The sequence below is a fragment of the Schistocerca americana genome, chromosome 1 (assembly GCF_021461395.2).
Source record: "Schistocerca americana isolate TAMUIC-IGC-003095 chromosome 1, iqSchAmer2.1, whole genome shotgun sequence".
Taxonomy (NCBI): Eukaryota; Metazoa; Arthropoda; class Insecta; order Orthoptera; family Acrididae; genus Schistocerca; species Schistocerca americana.
This window is the reverse complement of record NC_060119.1, coordinates 790,851,518-790,871,724: the sequence shown is the minus strand read 5'-3', so window position 1 is coordinate 790,871,724 and position 20,207 is coordinate 790,851,518. Positions and strand designations below refer to the sequence as shown.

General features: G+C 37.5%; 1 protein-coding gene across 2 annotated transcripts in view; it reads left to right on the top strand.

Annotated features, from left to right (window-relative positions):
• The window catches only part of LOC124612436 (colorectal mutant cancer protein), a 602,106-nt gene that overhangs the window by 570,701 nt on the left and 11,198 nt on the right, over positions 1-20,207 (top strand). For both annotated transcript variants that reach the window (XM_047140650.1, XM_047140660.1), the window contains exons 10-13: positions 4,230-4,357; positions 10,072-10,255; positions 14,646-14,856; positions 18,633-18,821. In XM_047140650.1, the coding sequence (XP_046996606.1) occupies positions 4,230-4,357; positions 10,072-10,255; positions 14,646-14,856; positions 18,633-18,821 (712 nt within the window). The remainder of the gene's footprint in view (positions 1-4,229; positions 4,358-10,071; positions 10,256-14,645; positions 14,857-18,632; positions 18,822-20,207) is intronic.

Genomic DNA, 20,207 nt, shown 5'->3' with positions numbered 1-20,207 from the left:
ACAAACTGTTTTATCGGCTGTGTAACCCTGTTTCAATCTCCCGTAGTTGTGAATTGATCTCTGAGGGGAACTAAGCTATCATCGCATGCAACCAATTTGTGGTTGGGTGGGCCAGTGCTGGGTAACTCATGTGATCATTTGTTGGGAGGCTCACCAGGGAGACAGTTGCTCCCATGTCTACTTGGAGAGGGACATCCTGATGTGTAATCATGAAATAAATAAACAACTTAGTGGTGGGAGGATTGCCCTGGAGAATGAAGGCCTGGAGTTAATGCATCATCCCTTGATGCAATTATGGAGTGGAGTTCGGCTGTTGTGATGCTCAGCTGCAGACAGTTCACAGATGCCCATGCTTTCTGCTATGGATGAAGTGTGCCCATAAATGTAGACAGTGCACATTATTGGTTCATTGTGGAACAGTCAGGCCAGGATGTCAGTCCTGTGCTTACGCCAAAGCGTTGTGACCGGCTGCTCAAAGGCCATTGACATGCCGAAAAGAGACAAATCACAATGCTGTGGGCAGGAAAAGACCTTTAGAGAATTCTGTCCCCTTGGTGGCAGTTGAACTGCAGATATCTGGAATGAGCCAAAGGAGTTCATTTGCTGCCTGTGTAGTCTCAAAAGAGTGCATGACTTTCAAAATATTGTCAAACAAAGGATTGTACAGCTTGAGAGCTGCAGTACATACTTTCAGATCAGAGGCCAGTTGTACTACCACACCTCAAATCAAGGAATCTGCATATGAGGTTCTGCAAGACAGGTTTGTGCAAGTGAAATCACAATGTTGACTCAGGCCTTGCAAATCTGTCAACCACCAGCGATATGAGTGACCCAGTTGCTTGTGGTGTTTATGGAACTCAAGGCATGATGCGACCACATAGAAACACTATAAATAAGTGTCTGACAACAACAAACACATATCCTCAGATGTGAGTGCAACCAGATGTGGGAATGGTGCCAGCTTGTTTACTGAGAGTCTATGGGGTAGCCCAAGAAAGGAAGAGCAGCCATTGGAGAGTGTCATCAGAAACCAGAAAAGTGGCGAAGTGCTGTTTCAGCTGCTGCAAATAAGTGTCCCAGTCTTCTTTGGCATCATTAAAAGAAAATGTGGGTGGGCGGGGCTCCTCCTGGGAAGCAACCACAGCCAGGTTGTGAGCCCATAACCTGCAAACATGACAAAAGCTGAATTTCCTGATGTAACAAGTCGGTTTGCTGCTGCAGCTACTGTTGGAAGTGGTCTAGCAATTGCTGCTGCAGGAGTAGCTGTAGCTGCACAAAATTCACATCCATAAGACATTGTTAACCTTTTTCCTCATCGCCTGTTTTAGTATTCAGAAATGGACAAACCAGGAGACACTGGACGACTGGCCGAGGATGTCAATGGTGAGTCACTGAAAAACACAGAAAGATGACAGATGAAGACAATGTGGCAGAATGACAAGTCCGGAGAGTGAACCAAATCAAGAGCCCAGGCGTAGTAGTATCAGGAACCAAACAACAATGAGTACAACAAACAATACAAGAGTGCAGTTAGTACATGACTGAGGTCCAGATCCCTGTGCTTCTAGCTTTACAGTGCAGGGGTTGACAGGCTGGCATGGGGGAGGGGAACATGGCCCATGCAAAATGCTGAGGCGGCAACAGCAATGCTTGCAAATATTAGGAGTGCCATCTAGCAGCTGTCATGTAATGCCCCTGTGTTCTGTTGGGCTTTCAGGTTCATTGGGCTGGGATACCAGAACTTGTTTTTGGAACTATCCATGCCTTTCACTCTTTCACCTTTCCATTACATTTTCTATTTTCTGTCTGTCTTCACCAACATTAAGGTTCTGTTTATAAAGTTGTAAGTTTGATTTTTTTATTATACACTTCAGTATCAGGTCACAAAAGTGTTATTACTGGAAGGGTAGTCCACATACCACATGAGCTAGATAATGTTGCCCAACAAAGGGCAATGTGTGAGGAGCATTCCAAAAACAATCTGCACAAGTATTAAAGGATTTCTTGAGTTAGTGCAATGAGAAATGCTTAGGCAACAGCGCAGGTAATGATCAGGTAGCAAGGAAGGAACTACAAAGAACTGAAATGAATCACAAGTGAGACATCCCTTTCACGATGGCTTTCTAAAATCATAATGAAATTCATCAAACACATAATTCGTACTTGAAAGAGAAACAGTTTAATATCTTTATGGTCTTACCTTTATGGTATTCAGTTTGTGTCATAGCTTCAAAGTCAGAAATTAACAAACTGAGTAATGTTTGTATCGCTGAATCGTGAAGATGGCACAATACCTTCATCTGGTAGGGGAACAGTGAGTACAGGAGAGCCGCAAAGTTATGTGCAAGGCTCTATGCTCTTTCTTATTTTTGTTAGTGACCTTTCACTTTCTAAAAAAGCTTCTAGCAAATTTACTCTCTTTGCAGACAATACTTATCTTTTAGTTGAAAAAACACATGACAATGACATTGCAACATCTGCCAACTTTGTGTTCCATGATCTCCAAAATTGGTTCAGCTGCAATGGCCTGGCTTTTCATTTATGTGGGTCTCAGAAAGTTCAGGAGGATGTACGAGTAAGTCTAAGCTGTAATGATCCAGATATACATAAAGTTCATTCTTCAAAAATATTAGGCCTCCACAAAAGGTCGTGCCATAGTCCGGACTTGAGAAAAAGACTTAGTTCAGCAGCTTATGCTCTATGTATTATAGCAGCAACTGCTAATACTGATGCTGTTAACCCTTCATATTTTGGTTATTTTCTTTTATTGTGGTCCTATGGCTTAATATTTTGGGGTAAGCAACAAATGGCATATAAAGTATTTGTCACTCAAAAAAGAGCAATCCAAATTGTAAGAGGAGTTAACAGAAATCATTCATGCAGAAATCTTTTAAAATACATAAAATATTTACAATGACCTCACAACATATACTATCCCTTATATTCTTTTTAATTAAGGACCTCCCCATGCACAAAACCAGTATTACCGACCATGATGGCGACACTAGATCAAAACATGACTTGCATGTTGATAGAAAAAACTTTAATCTAGTACAAAAGGGGTGCACTGCTCAAATACAAATGTGTTTAATGCACTCCCCCCAGACACAGAAAATCTTACAAGTGCAATGCCACAGTTCAAGAGTAAATTGAAGGAATATCTTCTGAAAAACTCTTTTTAGTCTCTTGATGAATTATTTAATGTAAACATTTCTACATTGTGATTTAGATATGACACATTGTACTTGTAATATTTGCTATTACCACTTTGTAACTGAATGTGATAACCTAAGTCAGCAAGGAAATTTTTGCTCAGGCTAATGATGTACTTAGCTCTATCAGATTTGTAGCCTGAAATGTAGAATAATTATAATTTTATTAGTTTATACCTTTGTTTCATTGCATGAAATACTTAAGCCTGTAATTATTAGCATATTTTGTTCCTATACAATTTGTATCTTTTTAACATCTGTAAGGGCTGTTCTCATCTATAATTATGACTCATTCCATATCGAAGCAATTCTCTTGTATTAAAAACCAACAGAACATAAATGAATTAAACAAATAAATATTTACAGTCATTATGTTTAGTTGGTCTTGGCAGTGACAAAACTTGGTCACTAAGAGTTATCACTGCCAATGTTACACATTTATGTATTCAGCACAGACTGGGGCAGATCACTCCTGTACTTCAATACCTGGTGGCAGTGCAAACACACTGCATTACATACAGGTAGCCAGTAACAACTCACCACTCAAGACAACAATAGCGAGCATGTCTGCAACTGTTAAAAGAATTAAGGAAGTAAGTAGAACAAAAGCAGGAAGCAAATATGTTGATAGGAACTATAAAAGGAATACAAGATTCTGGCTTTAAAAAAAATCTTTATTTTTCTCTTCTTGATGTTGAAGTATTATGATCATAGTATTTCTTACATTGTGGTATAAAATTACACTCACTTTATTCAGTTCTCATCTCTACGTAGCAGCTTCTTGTCTATACTTACTCATATTTGTTTAAATGCTTTTTTAATGCTATCATAGCCCACAGATGTTTTGCCATTTAATTTTTATGTTTAGATCACAGATCAAATATAACTCTGGAATTGTGATACAGATCTGGTAATTGACTAAAATGATATCTAGGTTTTTGTATTCAGTCAGAACAGCTCTCATGATTATTCATGGCATTCATGGTGTATTTGTGAACAATTATTTTTTAATTTCAGGTTAGCATTAGGATATAGTGACCGAGCAATTGAAGCTTATGATGTTTTGGTTGCACTGTTGGAAAGTGAACTCGGGTTGCTCCTTGCAAATTGTAGAGCAGCTGGTATTGGAAAATTTGCAGGAAAAGGTAAAATTATTTATGTTATAATATTATATCTCCAGTAAATAGTTATACTTAGTTGTAACAAAAGGATAATAATGATTTAAAACTTTCATAATTGCATGAGGCAATAGGGGAAAATTATTAAAGGATCATAATTGCACCAATTATCAATAAATCTTAATAATAAGGATACTTTACAAAAGAATCAGCCATCCAACATTTTTGAAACTACATAATAATTAATTAATGAAGGCTTGGAAATAGGCTGAGCCTGTAGATTAATGTTGAGACAATGTAATGACTCTTTGGCCTAAGTAATTTAAATCAAATTCACAAAAATTTGCCAAACACAGATCAAGACAGATCCAATGATAATATAAAGGCATGCATTAACTGCTCAGTGCTGGTGGTTGCAACAGCTAGCCATTTGCCCTTCTCTGATCTGCTGTGCCCATTTTGTGTAGCAGCTCTGATGGTCAATGCATGCTAGCTAATATGCAACACCATGAGCTGTGCACTTCTCTAAGTGTAAATTCACCTAGCTGTGATCAGATTTTATCTGGAAAAACTTAAATATTTTGTGTAAGATGCCATCTGAAACTCCAGCAACTGGGAACAGCTGTATGGTCAACCAGATATATTCTACTAAGCTGTCTTCTGCATGACTATCAGCTACTTTTACTGAGACAAGTTTTGTCTGCCCACCATATTTTCATAGACTTTGTTCAACTGCTATGTTGTGGACATTATCATACTGATTTCCAACCTGTACATACACTTCGTTTGTTTAAATCCCATATTTATGTGATTTATGTTCTAGTTACTTTTAGCTACCTTAGTATGCTACTTCTACAATGTTCATCATTTACTATTCTAGGTACTTGTAGCTGGTTCAGTACACCACCTTCTTTACAGAATATCAAATTTTCACTAACTTAAACTGGTGCAGTTATTTTCACTTATTCTTCTTTATTTCTTGTCTCTGCTCAATATATGTAATGGTACAACCTCATGTGACAAATTATTTGCTCATATATTTCGTTACTTTTGTTCCACTGCATAGCATAGTGTAATGATGAATTTATTCATTTAGTTTTTGAATTAAATGGCATTATATTCTTATATCATTAATAAAGGAAGCAAATTGTGGGTGTATGTTCTGAAGCAATTCTTATAGCATTGTTTCTAAACTTAAATTCTTACCATATATTTGAGTCAGGTTCCCACAGCTGAAGTCCAGAATTTCTGCCTCGTTTGAAAGTAAGATTTTGTCGGCAATGAAGTGCATTGGCATAATTTCTAGATTTGTAAATTTTCCATAAATTTAGTTTTATTCTGTAAGTTCTCTTTCTGTAGAACTAGAAATGGTGATTGACTCTTGAGTGCTGCACTTGGATTGAGTTACAGTGCTAGACTTTTGTAAGAAATTCCAACTTCTGATTGAATTACAGAAAAGTCACTTTTATTTTTTTCTTCGAAGTAAATTAAATATTCTTTTAATTCTCATGCTGTTTTAATTGAAACAGTCAATTTGCATATTAATCCATAGTTATGAGTAGTTGCAACAATTTGGTACCAAATTACAAAGGAGACATTATACAGATTGCCTTTAAAGTGTAAAATAATGTAAAAATTAGAATCTAAGTTTGTGCTGGATGGTCACTCTAGATATTTTCTTTTGGTAACTGGCTCTTGCACAAATGTTCTAGCACAATTTCATACATAGTAATAATGGCACAAGAGTTTCTTCATGACAACTTTGCCATGATGCAAGAAGGAAGAAAACTCCATCCAAAATAGTGTGTTTATTTACATCAACAATGTACATAACCTGTTTGCTGCAGAAAATTGATGGTTTATTTCACGCATTTCTCAGAGAGACAAGAAATACTGTATTTTATTTCAGATCTTATTTTGATTACATGCAGCAGCAACATTTATCACTAAAAGTGTCTATGGTGAGGGCATGGTGCAGTGAGAGTAACCTGGAGGTGGAGGCAAGGCTGATGTGACAAAGGGACAAAAGTGGATAGTTGTTTTTGAGGATGTAAGAGGTTGCCCTGCATAGTAAGTGACAAATTTTGAATTATTATCACCATATATATGATCATAAATATGTACAAGCTGTGGTAAATGTCCCTGTCCAGGTACAATTCACATCAGAATTGGAGGCAGAAGACAAATACAGTGGACTGGAACAGTCTGTATGTCCCAGCTTGACACTGAAACTTGCTTCAGTGACCTGTAGAAGTTGGTGGAAGATGTCAATGTGAATCCTTTCAAATACATTCCAAAACTGGCACTTTAAAGGAAATCACACAGAATGGGCATGAAGTGAAGAGTTAAATTTTTGTCAAGAAAGTTGCCCAAATACAGTGATGCAACAAAGAACAAACATGAATTGTAGTAGACTGGAAAAGTGTTATCTGATCAGATGAATCAAGTTTCCACTTGTATGTGAATGTACTGTGTCACTTATGTTGTAAACCATAGAAAGCTTGTGGAAATACAGTGTAGAAGGAATGATGCATGTTGCAGGAAATTACGATGTTCTGCATTTCAGTTACACAGAAATTGGGTCTTTGGTTGAGATTACATGTACTCTGAATATGAACAGCTATATTTAATGGCAAGATAGTTCAGAGATACACACAACATCATCATCAAACACAAAGTATCGTGATTATAAAAAGGAAAATTCTTATCAGGACACTACAAAATTACGATAAAAACTTGCTGGCCAATACTTACCTTCAGATGTAGGTCTCACAAACATTTTCAATTTCTCTCTGATTACCAACACATATTCTACTGAATGAAAACAAACCTTAATTCAGCCGATATCCAATGATGATACCCAAAATCTCATGACAGCTTTAGACTGATCAGCTTATTAATAATATCTAAAGCATTGGACAATGGTGTTTAGGTGTTTATGATAAGTTGAAGGACAGGCTTTTATAAACACCACAGCACAGCAAATATGTTAATAATAGTCACTGACAATGTCAAACATGCCTTGATTAGATGTAAAGTGAACATTGTAACACTGTCTCATTTCAGCAAGACGTTTTATTTTGGTGTACTACTTATGGAAACAAAGCAGCTGAATTTCTCAAACAGGGCAACACTGTGGCTGACAACTACCTTAAAAACAGATATCAGTAAGCTGTTCGTACATCTGAAAAGTCATCATGGAAACATACGCTCATGAGTGTCCCACAGGATTCATTCATTGCTTTATTGCTTTCCTCACTGCACCTCAGTGATATTCATCTGTGCTGTGTTGTGGTATCTTAGCTGCTGATGACATCTAGTATCTGAGTTCCAGACAGAACATCATTTCTGCTTCTGTATCAGGCATGAATGTCAATCTCTATTCAGTAGCATGATGGGCTCAAAATATGGACTTTAATTACTTAGAACTGACAGGTCACCCCTGTATCACACTGAATGTTGATCAACAAACATTTCTCCTTGATTGTATATAATTACACTATCTAAAAGCAGTAAAATATTTTGGAATCATTTTTGGTGAGCTTTAAAACTGGTAAGAACAAACTTATAGAATATGCAGGTAATCTTTCTCTTGCCTAAATACAAGCCAAAAATTTGAAGAAATAAAATAAACAGTCATTTGTCCAGCTGAATGCTTACTACTGTGGTTTAGTTCAGCTTGGCACAAATAATGGAAACTCCAGATGTCTTAAAATATCCATAAATGCTTCTAATATATGTGTTTGTAACATTTGGTTGTTTGATCACATCAGTCTTTCCTGTGCTCAATGTGACCAGACAGGTGACAAGGAAGTTCACACTATTTTCTTCATTGTTTCCAGAGTCACTGATGTCCTGAATATCTCTCCTCGCATGTCAAACACTTATCATCATTCTATAGCTGCAATTCATGATGTTATACATCCAGCATCTTGCCTGAACCTATGGATAACTTTAAATCTTTCCCCTTCTCCATCTTCATTTTAGTCATATGGATATGGAACAAACACCTAGTAACCTCTATCTAATTCAAAAACCACTCTGCATTCACGAGTAGATCACAGCTTTACCTGTTACATTGATTTATCTTCCCTCTTGGCACATCCCAGCTGTCTTCCTTCTGTCCAGCATTGAACCAATATTTTGGCCACATTTCAACACTATCCACACTCTCCTTATGTCTGTGTACTACTGTTTTCTTTCCTCTCTGTCATCTGCTAATCTTATCCTTTTATTTCTTGCTCTTCTCTGGACCAGTAAACTTTTTCCTCAGATTTGATTGCTTCTGTTGCTACCATACTTTTGTTAGATGTCCTCAATCACATTACAGAATTGATTAATGTATCTAATATCGTCGTCATTTCTATTGTTATTATTATTATTATTATTAATTGCTCATGTACTACACACATAGTAATATTAACTTGATAATAATGTGTAGTTATATGTAAAAGAGAACCTGAAGATCATAATCTTGGCAGATGAAGTAAATGCATGAACACCTGAAAGTATCTTATCAGTAACACCAGGTAAAACTTGCTAATTATGAACTTTATATTGGTGGGGGGGATTGAAAACAGAACATATTCAGCTGACTGATAGAATATAAACATTACGACATTCTTGAATTTACTACATTTACAAGGGTGTAATGCCACTGAATCTTTTATGTGAGTATTCTTAAAGCTTTTTTTTTAATAAAACAAATGTTATTAACATTCTACATCTTTATTCTCCATGTGTACACAGTTGCAGCCCTCTGCTGCTAGGGGGATCCGATCTGTAGCGTGTAACATGGTGATGTGTAACGTAACTATGTCAGTATGTGAGCTGTGCGGGGTAGCCACGGGGTCTGAGGCATCCTGTCATGGTCCGCATGGCTCCCCCCCCCCCACCCCCGTCAGAGGTTTGAGTGCTTCCTCAGGCTTGCGTGTGTGTGTGTGTGTGTGTGTGTGTGATCCTTAGTGTAAGTTAGTTTAAGTAAGATTAAATAGTGGGTGTAAGCTTAGGGACCGATGACCTCAGCAGTTTGGTCCCATAAGACCTTACCACAAGTTTCCAAATTTCCAGTGTGTGAGAAATAGTGTGGTGTAACCGAGTTTCAAAATTCAAAGATTTTGCCCACACTTTGAGCACTCCCTCCTACAGCATGACTATGCCAGACCACACACGAGGGCTGCAACATCTGCAGCAATTTGACACATTCACTGTCAATGGCGCACTATTATCAATCGTCTATCCAGTTACGACTTGGCCCCATCTGTTTCTCAGTTGTTTCCGGAATTTAAAAAACACCTTTGAGAACTTTGCTTTGATTGAGGCTCCGTCAAGAAAATTATTGTACAGTGACGGTATCAACAAACTGGTCTCTGATTGGTAGAAATGTGTTCATTGCTAGGATGACTATGTTGAGAAATAAAAACGCAGATGTGAGGAAGAAAGATGCAGAATGTTACTAGTATTTGTTTTATTTTAAGGCTATATGAGTTTTGACATAAAAAATTTGGAGGCATTTCTTTTCAGCACACCCTCATAATAAGAATAGTTTTCCCCAAACGTGTAGTCTTCATTATTTGCTGTTTCCTTACATTTGCAGATAACTGAGAATCATGGGGGTGTCTAATAAATTCTATGTTCGCTGTAAATGACTTGAATATGAACCTGATGAGTAACTTTAGTGCTGTGAAACTGGTTATTGAACTTCTGCTGCAGCTTTGTTTAACAAGAACATATTTTTCCAGATGAATCCAAAGATGGTGAAAATGATGCTGTAGAAATTGGTAGTCTGTTGCGCCGTGCCAGTGAGAACAGAAGAGCAACAGAAACAGTTGCAAGACATCTTTTAGCCAGACTGGAAGCTACTCTGGCCAGTAATGCTATTAACATCAGCACATCCCCTTGGGAGGAATACAGCCATACAACAAGGTATTAATGTTTTTGCCCTGCAAGTTCATAAAGCTGTCTTTTAATGTCGCAATCTAAAAAATTTAAGAAATTTAACATTAGTACAGAAAGGAATTCTTACATGGGTAAATTCATATATTTAACAACTTGTGGAAAGTTTTCAATGTCTTTTGGATTATCTAATTGAGTGTCATTGAAGTAAATAACTTCACAATAATTACATCCTATTCCATTGAAGACTATCTACATAATGTCTCTTAAAATTATTGTATTATATTTTAATATTATTAATACTAGCCGTATAACACTATTACTTCATAAGAGTATGTCTTTTTATTATATTGCATCTTTGATTCCTTTCCACCCCCCCCCCCCCCCCTAGAAACTTCCCTCTGAATTACTCTTCATTAATTTAATCTCTGATTTGTTTATCTGTAATCAATATTGTTTGCTGAGTTAACTGTCCATTCCGTCCCACAGTTCCTATAACTTTTCTTACTTTGAACCACAAGGACATCATCTATTCCTCTCTCATTTTCAGACATTTCCTTTCATTCTAATCATTGGTTAAGAAGCATATAAGATTGCTTAATCTTTCTGTTTAGTTACTTTCATTTCACCTTATATTATTGAAGACTGTTGTATCAGTTCATGAATACTAAGATGGTGTCATGATCTTTCATTGTTCTTTCTTCCATCAGTAAACATACGGTTTCTTTGCTGCAATACTTGTCTTTGTCCAGTTCCCCTTAAATTTTTCTTCACAGGTGCCTGTATATTATTACAGTCAGCAAACTAAAAGTGATACATGATTGATTATCCAGAAGTTTTCACATTTATCAATTAAGTCTCCTAATGTTTCAAAAAGTAAAGAATAAAAATATAGCTCTGAAATGTAAGTTAATGACTCAGGAGCTATATGTCAGATTTGAAATTCAGAATTATTTCAGTTTCATTCCTGTACTTTTCAAGCTGTTAATATGATTTTTAACAATTTGCAGTCCATTATGTATGCGAACAATGCCAAGTTGTTCCATAGTTCAGATCTCACATTAAACTTTAGGAACCCCCCAAACTTTCCCAGAGAAGTCAGTTATCAGATTTGCAGACAAGTACAGAATACAAACACTAATGTTGTTATATGTAGAAAAGTGCTGTGGCATTCAAACTAGACTCTGTGTTGATATCTCAGTTATTTTGGTCAGTAGCTCATGACATTTGAAAATAACTATTTGCAGGAGATTACTCGAGTGTATGGGAGGATTCAGTGGACCTCACAACCCATCCTCACAGCATAAATTGTATTATGGCAGAGCACTTGTCCACAAAAGGCAAAGGTCCCAAGTTCAAGTCTTGGTCCAGCACGTAGTTTTAATCCACCAGGAAGTTTCATATCAGCACACACTCTGCTGCAGAGTGAAAATTTCATTCTGGAAACATCTCCCAGTCTGTAACTAAGCCATATCTCTACAGTATCCTTTCTTCGAGAAGTGTTGGTTGCACAAGTTTCGCAGGAGAACTCCTGTGAACTTTGGAAAGTAAGAGACGAAGCACTGGAAGATGTAAAGCTGTGAGGAGAGATCATGAGTCTTGCTTGAGTAACTCAGCCCGTGAAAGGTAAAGATCTCGAGTTCAAGCCTCTGTCAGGCACACAGTTTTAATCTGCCAGTAAGTTTCATTTTCTCTGTTGATTTCTGGTCAAAAGTCGACAATCATGGTATGTTATAACATTCTTTACATTATATCAACTACTTATAAACACCACCCCTGCCCTTGCATGCAACATTCTCACCCCCAGTCCCTCTCGTACCATGGAAATTATTCCTTGATGTCTTGATAAATGTGGTATCATCCAGTTCCATCTTGTCAATGTTTAATATTCCTCTCCTCACTGATTGTGCACAGAACCTCACTCACTTCCTATCCAGTCCATCTAATTTTCAACATCTTTCTGTAGCACTGCATGTTAAATACTTGAATTCTCTCCTTTTCTGGTTTTCCTGCAAAACAATGCTGTGCTCCAGACATATATACTCAAAAATTTGTTCTTCAAATTATGGTCGATGTTTGCTAGTAGTAGTCTTCTTTTAGCCAGAAATGCTCTATTTGTCTGCACTAGTCTGCTTATTGAGTCCTCTTTGCTATGTCCACGATCTGTTATTTTGCTTCCGAGGTAGCAGCATTCCTGTACCTTTATTGATTTTTAGTTATTGCCAGTATCATATCTGCTAATCCTCATTACTTTTGTTTTTCTTCTGTTTACTCTGTCCATTGTGGTTGTGTGTGCTCATTCCATTCTATGGGTCCTGCAGTTATTCCTTATTTGCACTGAGGAAAGCAATGTCTCCAGCAAATCTTGATATCCTTTTACACTGAATTTTAATCCCACTCCTCAACCTTTCTTTCATTTTTTGTCATTGGTTTGTCATTGTGTAGACTGAACAGTAGATCCTTATCTCGCACCTTTTTTAATCCAAATACTTCATTCTTTGTCTTCTATCCTTATTTTTTCCTTTTGGTTCTTGTACACATTGTGTATACTGTGTTATCAATTTTTCGCAATAGAGTACACCCATTTTGCTCAGAATTTCAAACATCTTACACCTTTTATATTTATGACAAATCTCATGAACATGTCTTGATTTTTATTAAGCTTTGCTTTCATTGCTAAGTGCAACATTAGAATTGCCTCTCTGGCACCTTTACCTTCCCTAAAGTCCGCGTGGTCGGCAACCAACATATCCTTAATTTTGTTTTCCATCCTTCTGGGTATTTATCACATTAGCAAGTTGGATGCATGAGATGTTAAGCTGATTGTGTGGTAGTTCTTCCACTTATCTGCTCTTGCTATCACTGAGATTGCATGGAAGAAATTTCTCCAAAAGTCTTATCCTTCGAGGCTCAGAGTCTAAAGGCGAACTTCAGTAGTCATTTGGTTGCCGCTTCCTCCGATGACGTTTGAAATGCTGAAGGACTGATGTCTATTCCAACTGCATTATTTGCTCCTGAGTCTTCCAAAGATCTTTAACACTTTGGCTCTTTAATGCTGGATCCTCCATATCGACTTCCATTTCTTCTTCTTCTTCTTCTTGTACCATGTTACCAGACAGTTTTCCTTTTTCACAATGCCTTCAATGTACTCTTTCCATCCATCCCCCTTCTCCTCTGCTTTTAACAGTGGAATTCACCTTGAACTCTTACTGTTGACACCTTCACTTTTAATTGCATCAGAGGTTGTTTCGGCATTAAGTGCTCGCAGTGGGCTCATAAACCAGTTTCAGCCTATTTTGCAACCATTCCACTCATGAATAGTACATGGGCAAAAATGAAAAAAAAAACCACACACACACACACACACACACACACACACACACACACACACACACCTTTCCACACAAGCTCTGATTTCCCTTATTTTCTACCGTGGTCATTTCTAACATGTAAGTGAGAGTTAACAAATTATTTTTGCATTTGGAAGAGTTGGTGATTGTGGAGAGATCTTTTCATGTAATACCAATGAAAAATGCCTTTGTTGTAATGACTGGCACCCCAACTTGTGTATTGTATCTGTGATACTTTCTTCCCTATTTCAGGATAACACAGAATGAGTTGCCCTTCTTTGAACTATTTTTGTGTCCACCATAACGTGCAACAATACTCCAGAAGAGAATTGATAAGCGTGGTGTAGGCAGTTGGTTTAGTAGATTTGTTGCATCTTCTGAGTGTTCTGCCAATAAAGCATAGTCTTTAGTTCACTGCCCCACAACATGTTTGTTTAGGGTCACTTTTCACAACTATATAGATGTCTTGTCAATTTATTTGTACTTTTCCTCACCCTGGCTTTCCTGCACTTTCTTTATGTTTCATTCCTGCATATTTTTGTACTTCCTTCTTTTGTAAATCAGCTGCAGAGTTTCTTCTGTTACCCAGTTTCTTCACAGTTCCATTCCTTGTGCAAGAATATTATTCGTCCAAATTCCACGAGTGCCCTTTCCCTTCCTCCTCATCTGATTGTGGTATTCAGTACGGTATCTACAGCCTTAAACAACTTCAAACACACCTCAATGCATTAAGAGAATGATGGGAATCTGAGATCATATGCAAGGTATGGAAGATAGTTATAGAATGAGTATAAAGGTGGTATACAAGTCTAGTGACCAAATTGCCAAATTCAGGTAATAGCATTGAACTGCTAACAGAGCTATATTGACTGCCAGTGAGAGCAGACTCCAGTCAGAAGAAGATAACTTAGTGTTTTTCCAATGGTCAGTGTTTAGTGATAACAACAAAAAAAGTAATTTTTGTTCATTTAAAACTAAGCTGTGAAGTTACTATCAAGTTTTTGTTTGTTGTGAATGCAAGCCAGCTGTACATTTACAGTCTGGATTGACAAGCAATGTTATTTATGCAGCACAAGCAGCTCAGGGGAATGCAGTGAATGGGGCCAAAATGAGGAAAGAAGACTACGTGATCACATAGGAAAACTGAAGGCAGAACGCAGTGCAGTGAGGGCCACAGTAGTTGAACTGGAGAGCTGCCATGCAGAACCTCCATCTCCTCGTCCGCCAGTGTCTATTGCAGAGGCCAGAAAGCTTGATCTTGAGACAGCTGTTCTCATGCAGGTAATGAAGTGGTTGAAGGGGGAAAATGCAGTATTATACGTTGTTTCTCTCCTAAGAGCTGTCAGTTGCATTTTCTCTGACACTGTAGTGGATATTCGCAGTTTCTGTTTCTGGAGTCACTGCAAACAAATACTGCTCTTAATGTCTTTCATGCAATGCCAAGTGTCAACAGAAAGTGAGTTTGTTTTCCTTTACGAATAAAATGATTTTTAAAGCAGAATTTTATGTGCCCCCTTAGACAGAGCAGTCCCAAATTAATCTAATGCAATACTGCTTTTATCAATATTTATTAACGGGTTATGAAAACATGAAGAATAACCAGTACTCCAGGTAATAACACTATCCTGGCACACAATACTGGTTATTCTCCTTCTTTTAATGTCCCTGCTAATTCAGATCGATAAAACAAATATCGCACTAGACTGATTTTGACCACTCTATCAAAGGGGTATGTAAAATTTCACTTTAAAAATCACTTTATTTGTTATGGGAAACAAATTGATGCTTCCCTTTAACACTGGGCATCATATGAAAGACGTGATGAGCAGTATCTATTCAGGATGACTCCACCTACAAAACTGCAAATACATTTCTGTATAGGTCACTTAGTATGAAAATATTTTCAGTTTTACTCTAATTGCAATTCTGTAGCATGCTCCTTGCAAATATCCATAGGAAAGTTGCTTTGCAGTTAAGCAGTTGGTTAAGGGCATGGTTTCCCAGGCCTTGCCTTGCTTCAGTCTGCACAAACAATGCATCTCCTCTGAGGCTATTTTTATATTTGTGTAGCCAGAGTCAATTTAGGAAAACGTCTTCCACTGAGTCTGTTTACAGGTTAAGTAGTTTGAGTGGAAGTTGATTCAGCCAGGGCTCATTTGTTTATCAAAGTTGTTGGCAATTCAATAACCAATTCAACAAGACATTTGCTAGTAGGTCTCTACTTTTTACATAAACCACACAAAGCTTTTTTCCATCACTTTATTTGCTGCCTCCCAAAAGGTTAGGAGCCCATTAGCTGGTCGCTGTTCTCTACACCAGCCGTATTTTTGCTATAATCCACATCTGCAAAATGAATGATAAGTTTCTGGGCAATGAGATTGTTAGCTAGCCCTTTTCTATTTGTCAGTACTGTGCTATAGGGCCACCTTGAAAATAAATATGAAGCAAGTCACAGACGACAGTCGATGCCCTATGCACTGTGTGTGAAACAAGGAGAACATAAACACTGTGAAGCAAGTAACACATATTGTTGTCTGTATGTCTTTCCCATCAAAAGAAGTGACAGGTGCTGCTATCTGTATTATTTCATTGTTGCACTAGCATCATAGAGTACCTTCACTCAGATGACAGATATAAGGCAAAATCTGGAATATATCTACAAACACGAGAAATGGCCGACATAGGTTTTACTTCACTTGTCTTTTTTGAGTCTACTTAGCTACATTGCTCGTCTTCAAAGTGTTCATGTCTGAATCAGTCCCTGTAGCATATCCAGTATAAATATTCATAGGATTGTTGCTTTCATCTTAGATAGTTGCGATGCTTCTGTTCTTAATTAATTGACAAGTCCCCAAAATTCAAGTGATAGTACAAATCAGCTTGCTAGTAGGTCTCTACTTTTTACATAAAGCATACAAAGCTTTTTTCCATCACTTTGTTTGCTGCCTCCCAAAAGGTTAGGAGCCCATTAGCTGGTCGCTGTTCTCTACACCAGCCGTATTTTTGCTATAATCCACATCTCTGAACTTGGTCTACATATTTTGAAGAACAGGGTGTTGCAACATGGCGGCCTTCCAGATATGTAGGCAACATTTGGAGGGTGCCACAGCAAGATGATTTGTAGTGTCTTTCACTTGAATTTTGAAAACTCATCAGTTGATTAATAAGAGACACTGTGATAAAATTAGACTTATTATTTTCATCACTAAATTCCATATTGTGCCACTAAACACCTGCTTAGTAGCAAAGCAACATTCCTATGAATATTTTAAAGAAAATGCTACTGATAGTGATGCTAACATTAAACCAGTGATAGGCCAAGACAACAGTCAGTGAAAGTTCATTCAGAAGAGCTTGAATATAAGTGTTACTGGCATGCAGCCCTAGTTACCATTGTTGACACAAATAAATATGCTCTCTTGTGCTAAAAACACTTATGGAGGTTAAGCTACATGTCTTACATCTAAAATTTAATTTTTTGGAGTAGTTTTTCAGTACTTGGTTATTCTACTAAAATTGCAGTATAGTTAATTAAATAATTTGTAAAGAGTTATGAATATTGTTTTTGCTCTTCACGGGTATGCTGCCGAATATGATCGTCTTCACTACACAATATTTCGGTGATCCATCTAGCCACCATCTTCAGGTGCAATTGCTGAATACACACTAAAAATACAAGCAACTTCCCTTTCTTGCGAAATTTATCAAACTTCTTTACAAGAATAACCATCTTCTCCCTGTAGAGGTTTCTGATGTGATTACATAGATTTCCCCGGTGTCTTACATGTTTATGCTCTTCATGGGTATGCTGCCAGACATGATCGTCTTCACTATGCGGCAGCATACCCGTGAAGAGCATAAACACATAAGACACTGGGAAAATCTACAAAAACAGTCATGAGTATTGTTAAACAGTTCTAAAAATCATAGCAGAGATTACCATTCACACTCACAAAACAAAGCAAAGTGTCTAAAATATATCATACAAAATCTTAATTCAGTGAAGAAGAAAAAAATACTTTCTCTTTATGCGTTTCATCTCATTTAGGTCAAGTTTCTAAAACAGTCAAAAGTATGCACAACACATTAACTGTTGTAGATGCAAATGTACTTGCGTAGTTTCATATGAAATGTTGCTTTCACCTTGTGCTGATATCCTAACCAAAATGCAGTAATTATGTTTATCTTAATCTCAGATGGCACATAGTACCTATACCTATTTCCTATACTCAGTACAGACTTAGTAAGTACAAGAAAATTTATTTTATTTACTTTCTGTCCCTCTTCTGGAATAAGTAAGACACAGCTGTAGTGTTCACTACACTTAATGTTACCCACATGACCCCTACATGTGTCTGTTCTTCAAAAAAATCATAGTAAATGAAAAAAATAATACAATCAGTGACTGCAAATTATCTAAGTGGGACATACTGACAAAGTACTGTATTTTACTTTTCAGTTTGCTATTAAATAATCATCTGTATGAATAAACATTGCTTTCAAGTGGCATAACCATGGCAAAGGAGTATAACTGAGAAAAATATTAAAAAGAAAGTTGCTACTCACTATATAGGAGAGATGCTTAGTTACAGATAGGCACAACAAAAAGACTCTCACAATTAAAACTTTTGGCCATTAAGGCCTTTGTCACCAATAGACACACAGGCAGCTGCCTGAGACTGCAGTTGTGTGAGAGTTACGTTTGCGTGTCTACGACTCATCATCTCCACTGTATGGTGAGTAGCAACTTTCCTTCTCGTAATACTGTTACATTCCATCCTTGATTTTCCATTGTTTTATAACTGAGAAAAAGTTATCTTAAATGATGGAAAATTCAGGATGGAATGTAACAATATTATGAAAAGTGATATTAAATCACAATCACTAAATGATGAGTGTAGTTTCTTAAAAATGCATACAAAGTATGATTTAGACACTTCAGTAAGACTGTTTTAATGTGTATTAATAAATAAACACTGAGGATACATAGCAGCTGCCTTTCACACTGTTGGCACAGTATAGTTACTAAGTATCTACTGACTTTTTTTTATAATTAGGAATTGATGGCAATGAGAGAAGACAAAGCTGAACTCAGGGCAAGAGTGTATTTGCTAGAGAAGGAAAGAGCATCCTTGGAACTCAAACTCAGTTCTATGGATGCTCATCATGCAGCTCAGCTGGCAACTATTCAACATTTGCAAAGCCAACTGCAAGAAACTGAGCAACTTTTAAATTCTCACAGTAAGGTGTGTATCATTTGCTTTATAGATGAATTTTGTGTGTAACTGTTTTTAACTGATGTATTGACAATAGTTGTCCCCTCAGATGTTTCCTCAGCACTGCTAAAGAATTATCGCTTTGATGGTGGATTAATTTACAAACAAATGGCTGTTTTTTTTTACTCGGATGCTTTGTTTTGTGGTGGAATTCTGCATCGGAAATTATTTTGGCCACTTTCACTCGGTAACCATTTAAAATGTAATCACACTAAGGTGAAAATGACACTTTTCTAGCCTTAAAGTACAAATCCACGCAGCAGGAACTACAGAAAAGAGAAGGATGCACCACAAAGGAATTACCTGAATGGGACTGAAACTGGTAGTTGCGATGTAAATTTACAGACAAACAAGTGTTTATAATTTCAGAAAAAAACTGAATGATTTACTCAAGGAAAGGAGCTTCACAAATTGAGCAAGTCCATAATGTACTGGTCCACCTCTGGTCCTTATCAGTTATTCGGCTTGGCATTGATTGTCCTTCTGAGGGATATCGTGCCAAATTGTGTCCAATTGGCACATTAAATAGTAAAAATCCTGAGCTGGTTGGAAGGCCTTGGCCACAATAGTCCAAATGTTGTCATCTGGGTAGAGATCTGGTGAGCTTACTGACCAATGTATAGTTTGGCAAGCAGGAAGATAAGCAGCAGAAACTCTCACCATGTGCAGACAGACATTATCTTGCTGGAATGTAAGCCCAGAATGGCTTGCCATGAAGGGCAACAAAATGGGATGTAGAATATCGACATACTGCTGCACTGTAAGGATGCTGCAAATTACAACCAAAGGGGTTCTGCTATGAAAAGAAATGGCACCCCAGACATTCACTCCTGGTCGTAGGGCCGTGTGGTAGTTGATAGTCAGGTTGGTATCCCAATGCTTCCGAGGCGTCTACACGTCTTCAGTGTTGAATCTCACTGACTTAAGTGGAATGGTCTTCACTGATGAATCCTGCTTCGAATTGAGCCCTAAGGATCAGTGAAAATGCGTCTGAAGATGCCCCAGGACAGTGATGGGATACTCACCTGACCATCGCCTGCCATACCGCCCGACAACCAGGTATAATGGTCTGGGTGCCATTTTTTTCATAGTTATAATCCACGGTACCCTTACAACACAGCAACCAAATTCTATGGCACATTTTGTTGCCCTTCATGGCAAGCCATCTTGGGAATACATTTCAGGATGATGTTGCCTGAACGCACACTGTGGGAGTTTCTGTTGCTTTTCAAATCCCACTTTCAACAGCAGGGTCACTGGATCTCTCCCAGACAGTGAACATTTGGAGTATTATGGAACAGCCATCCAACCAGCTCGGGAGGACATCCAACAATTCTATCAGTCAATACTAAGCCA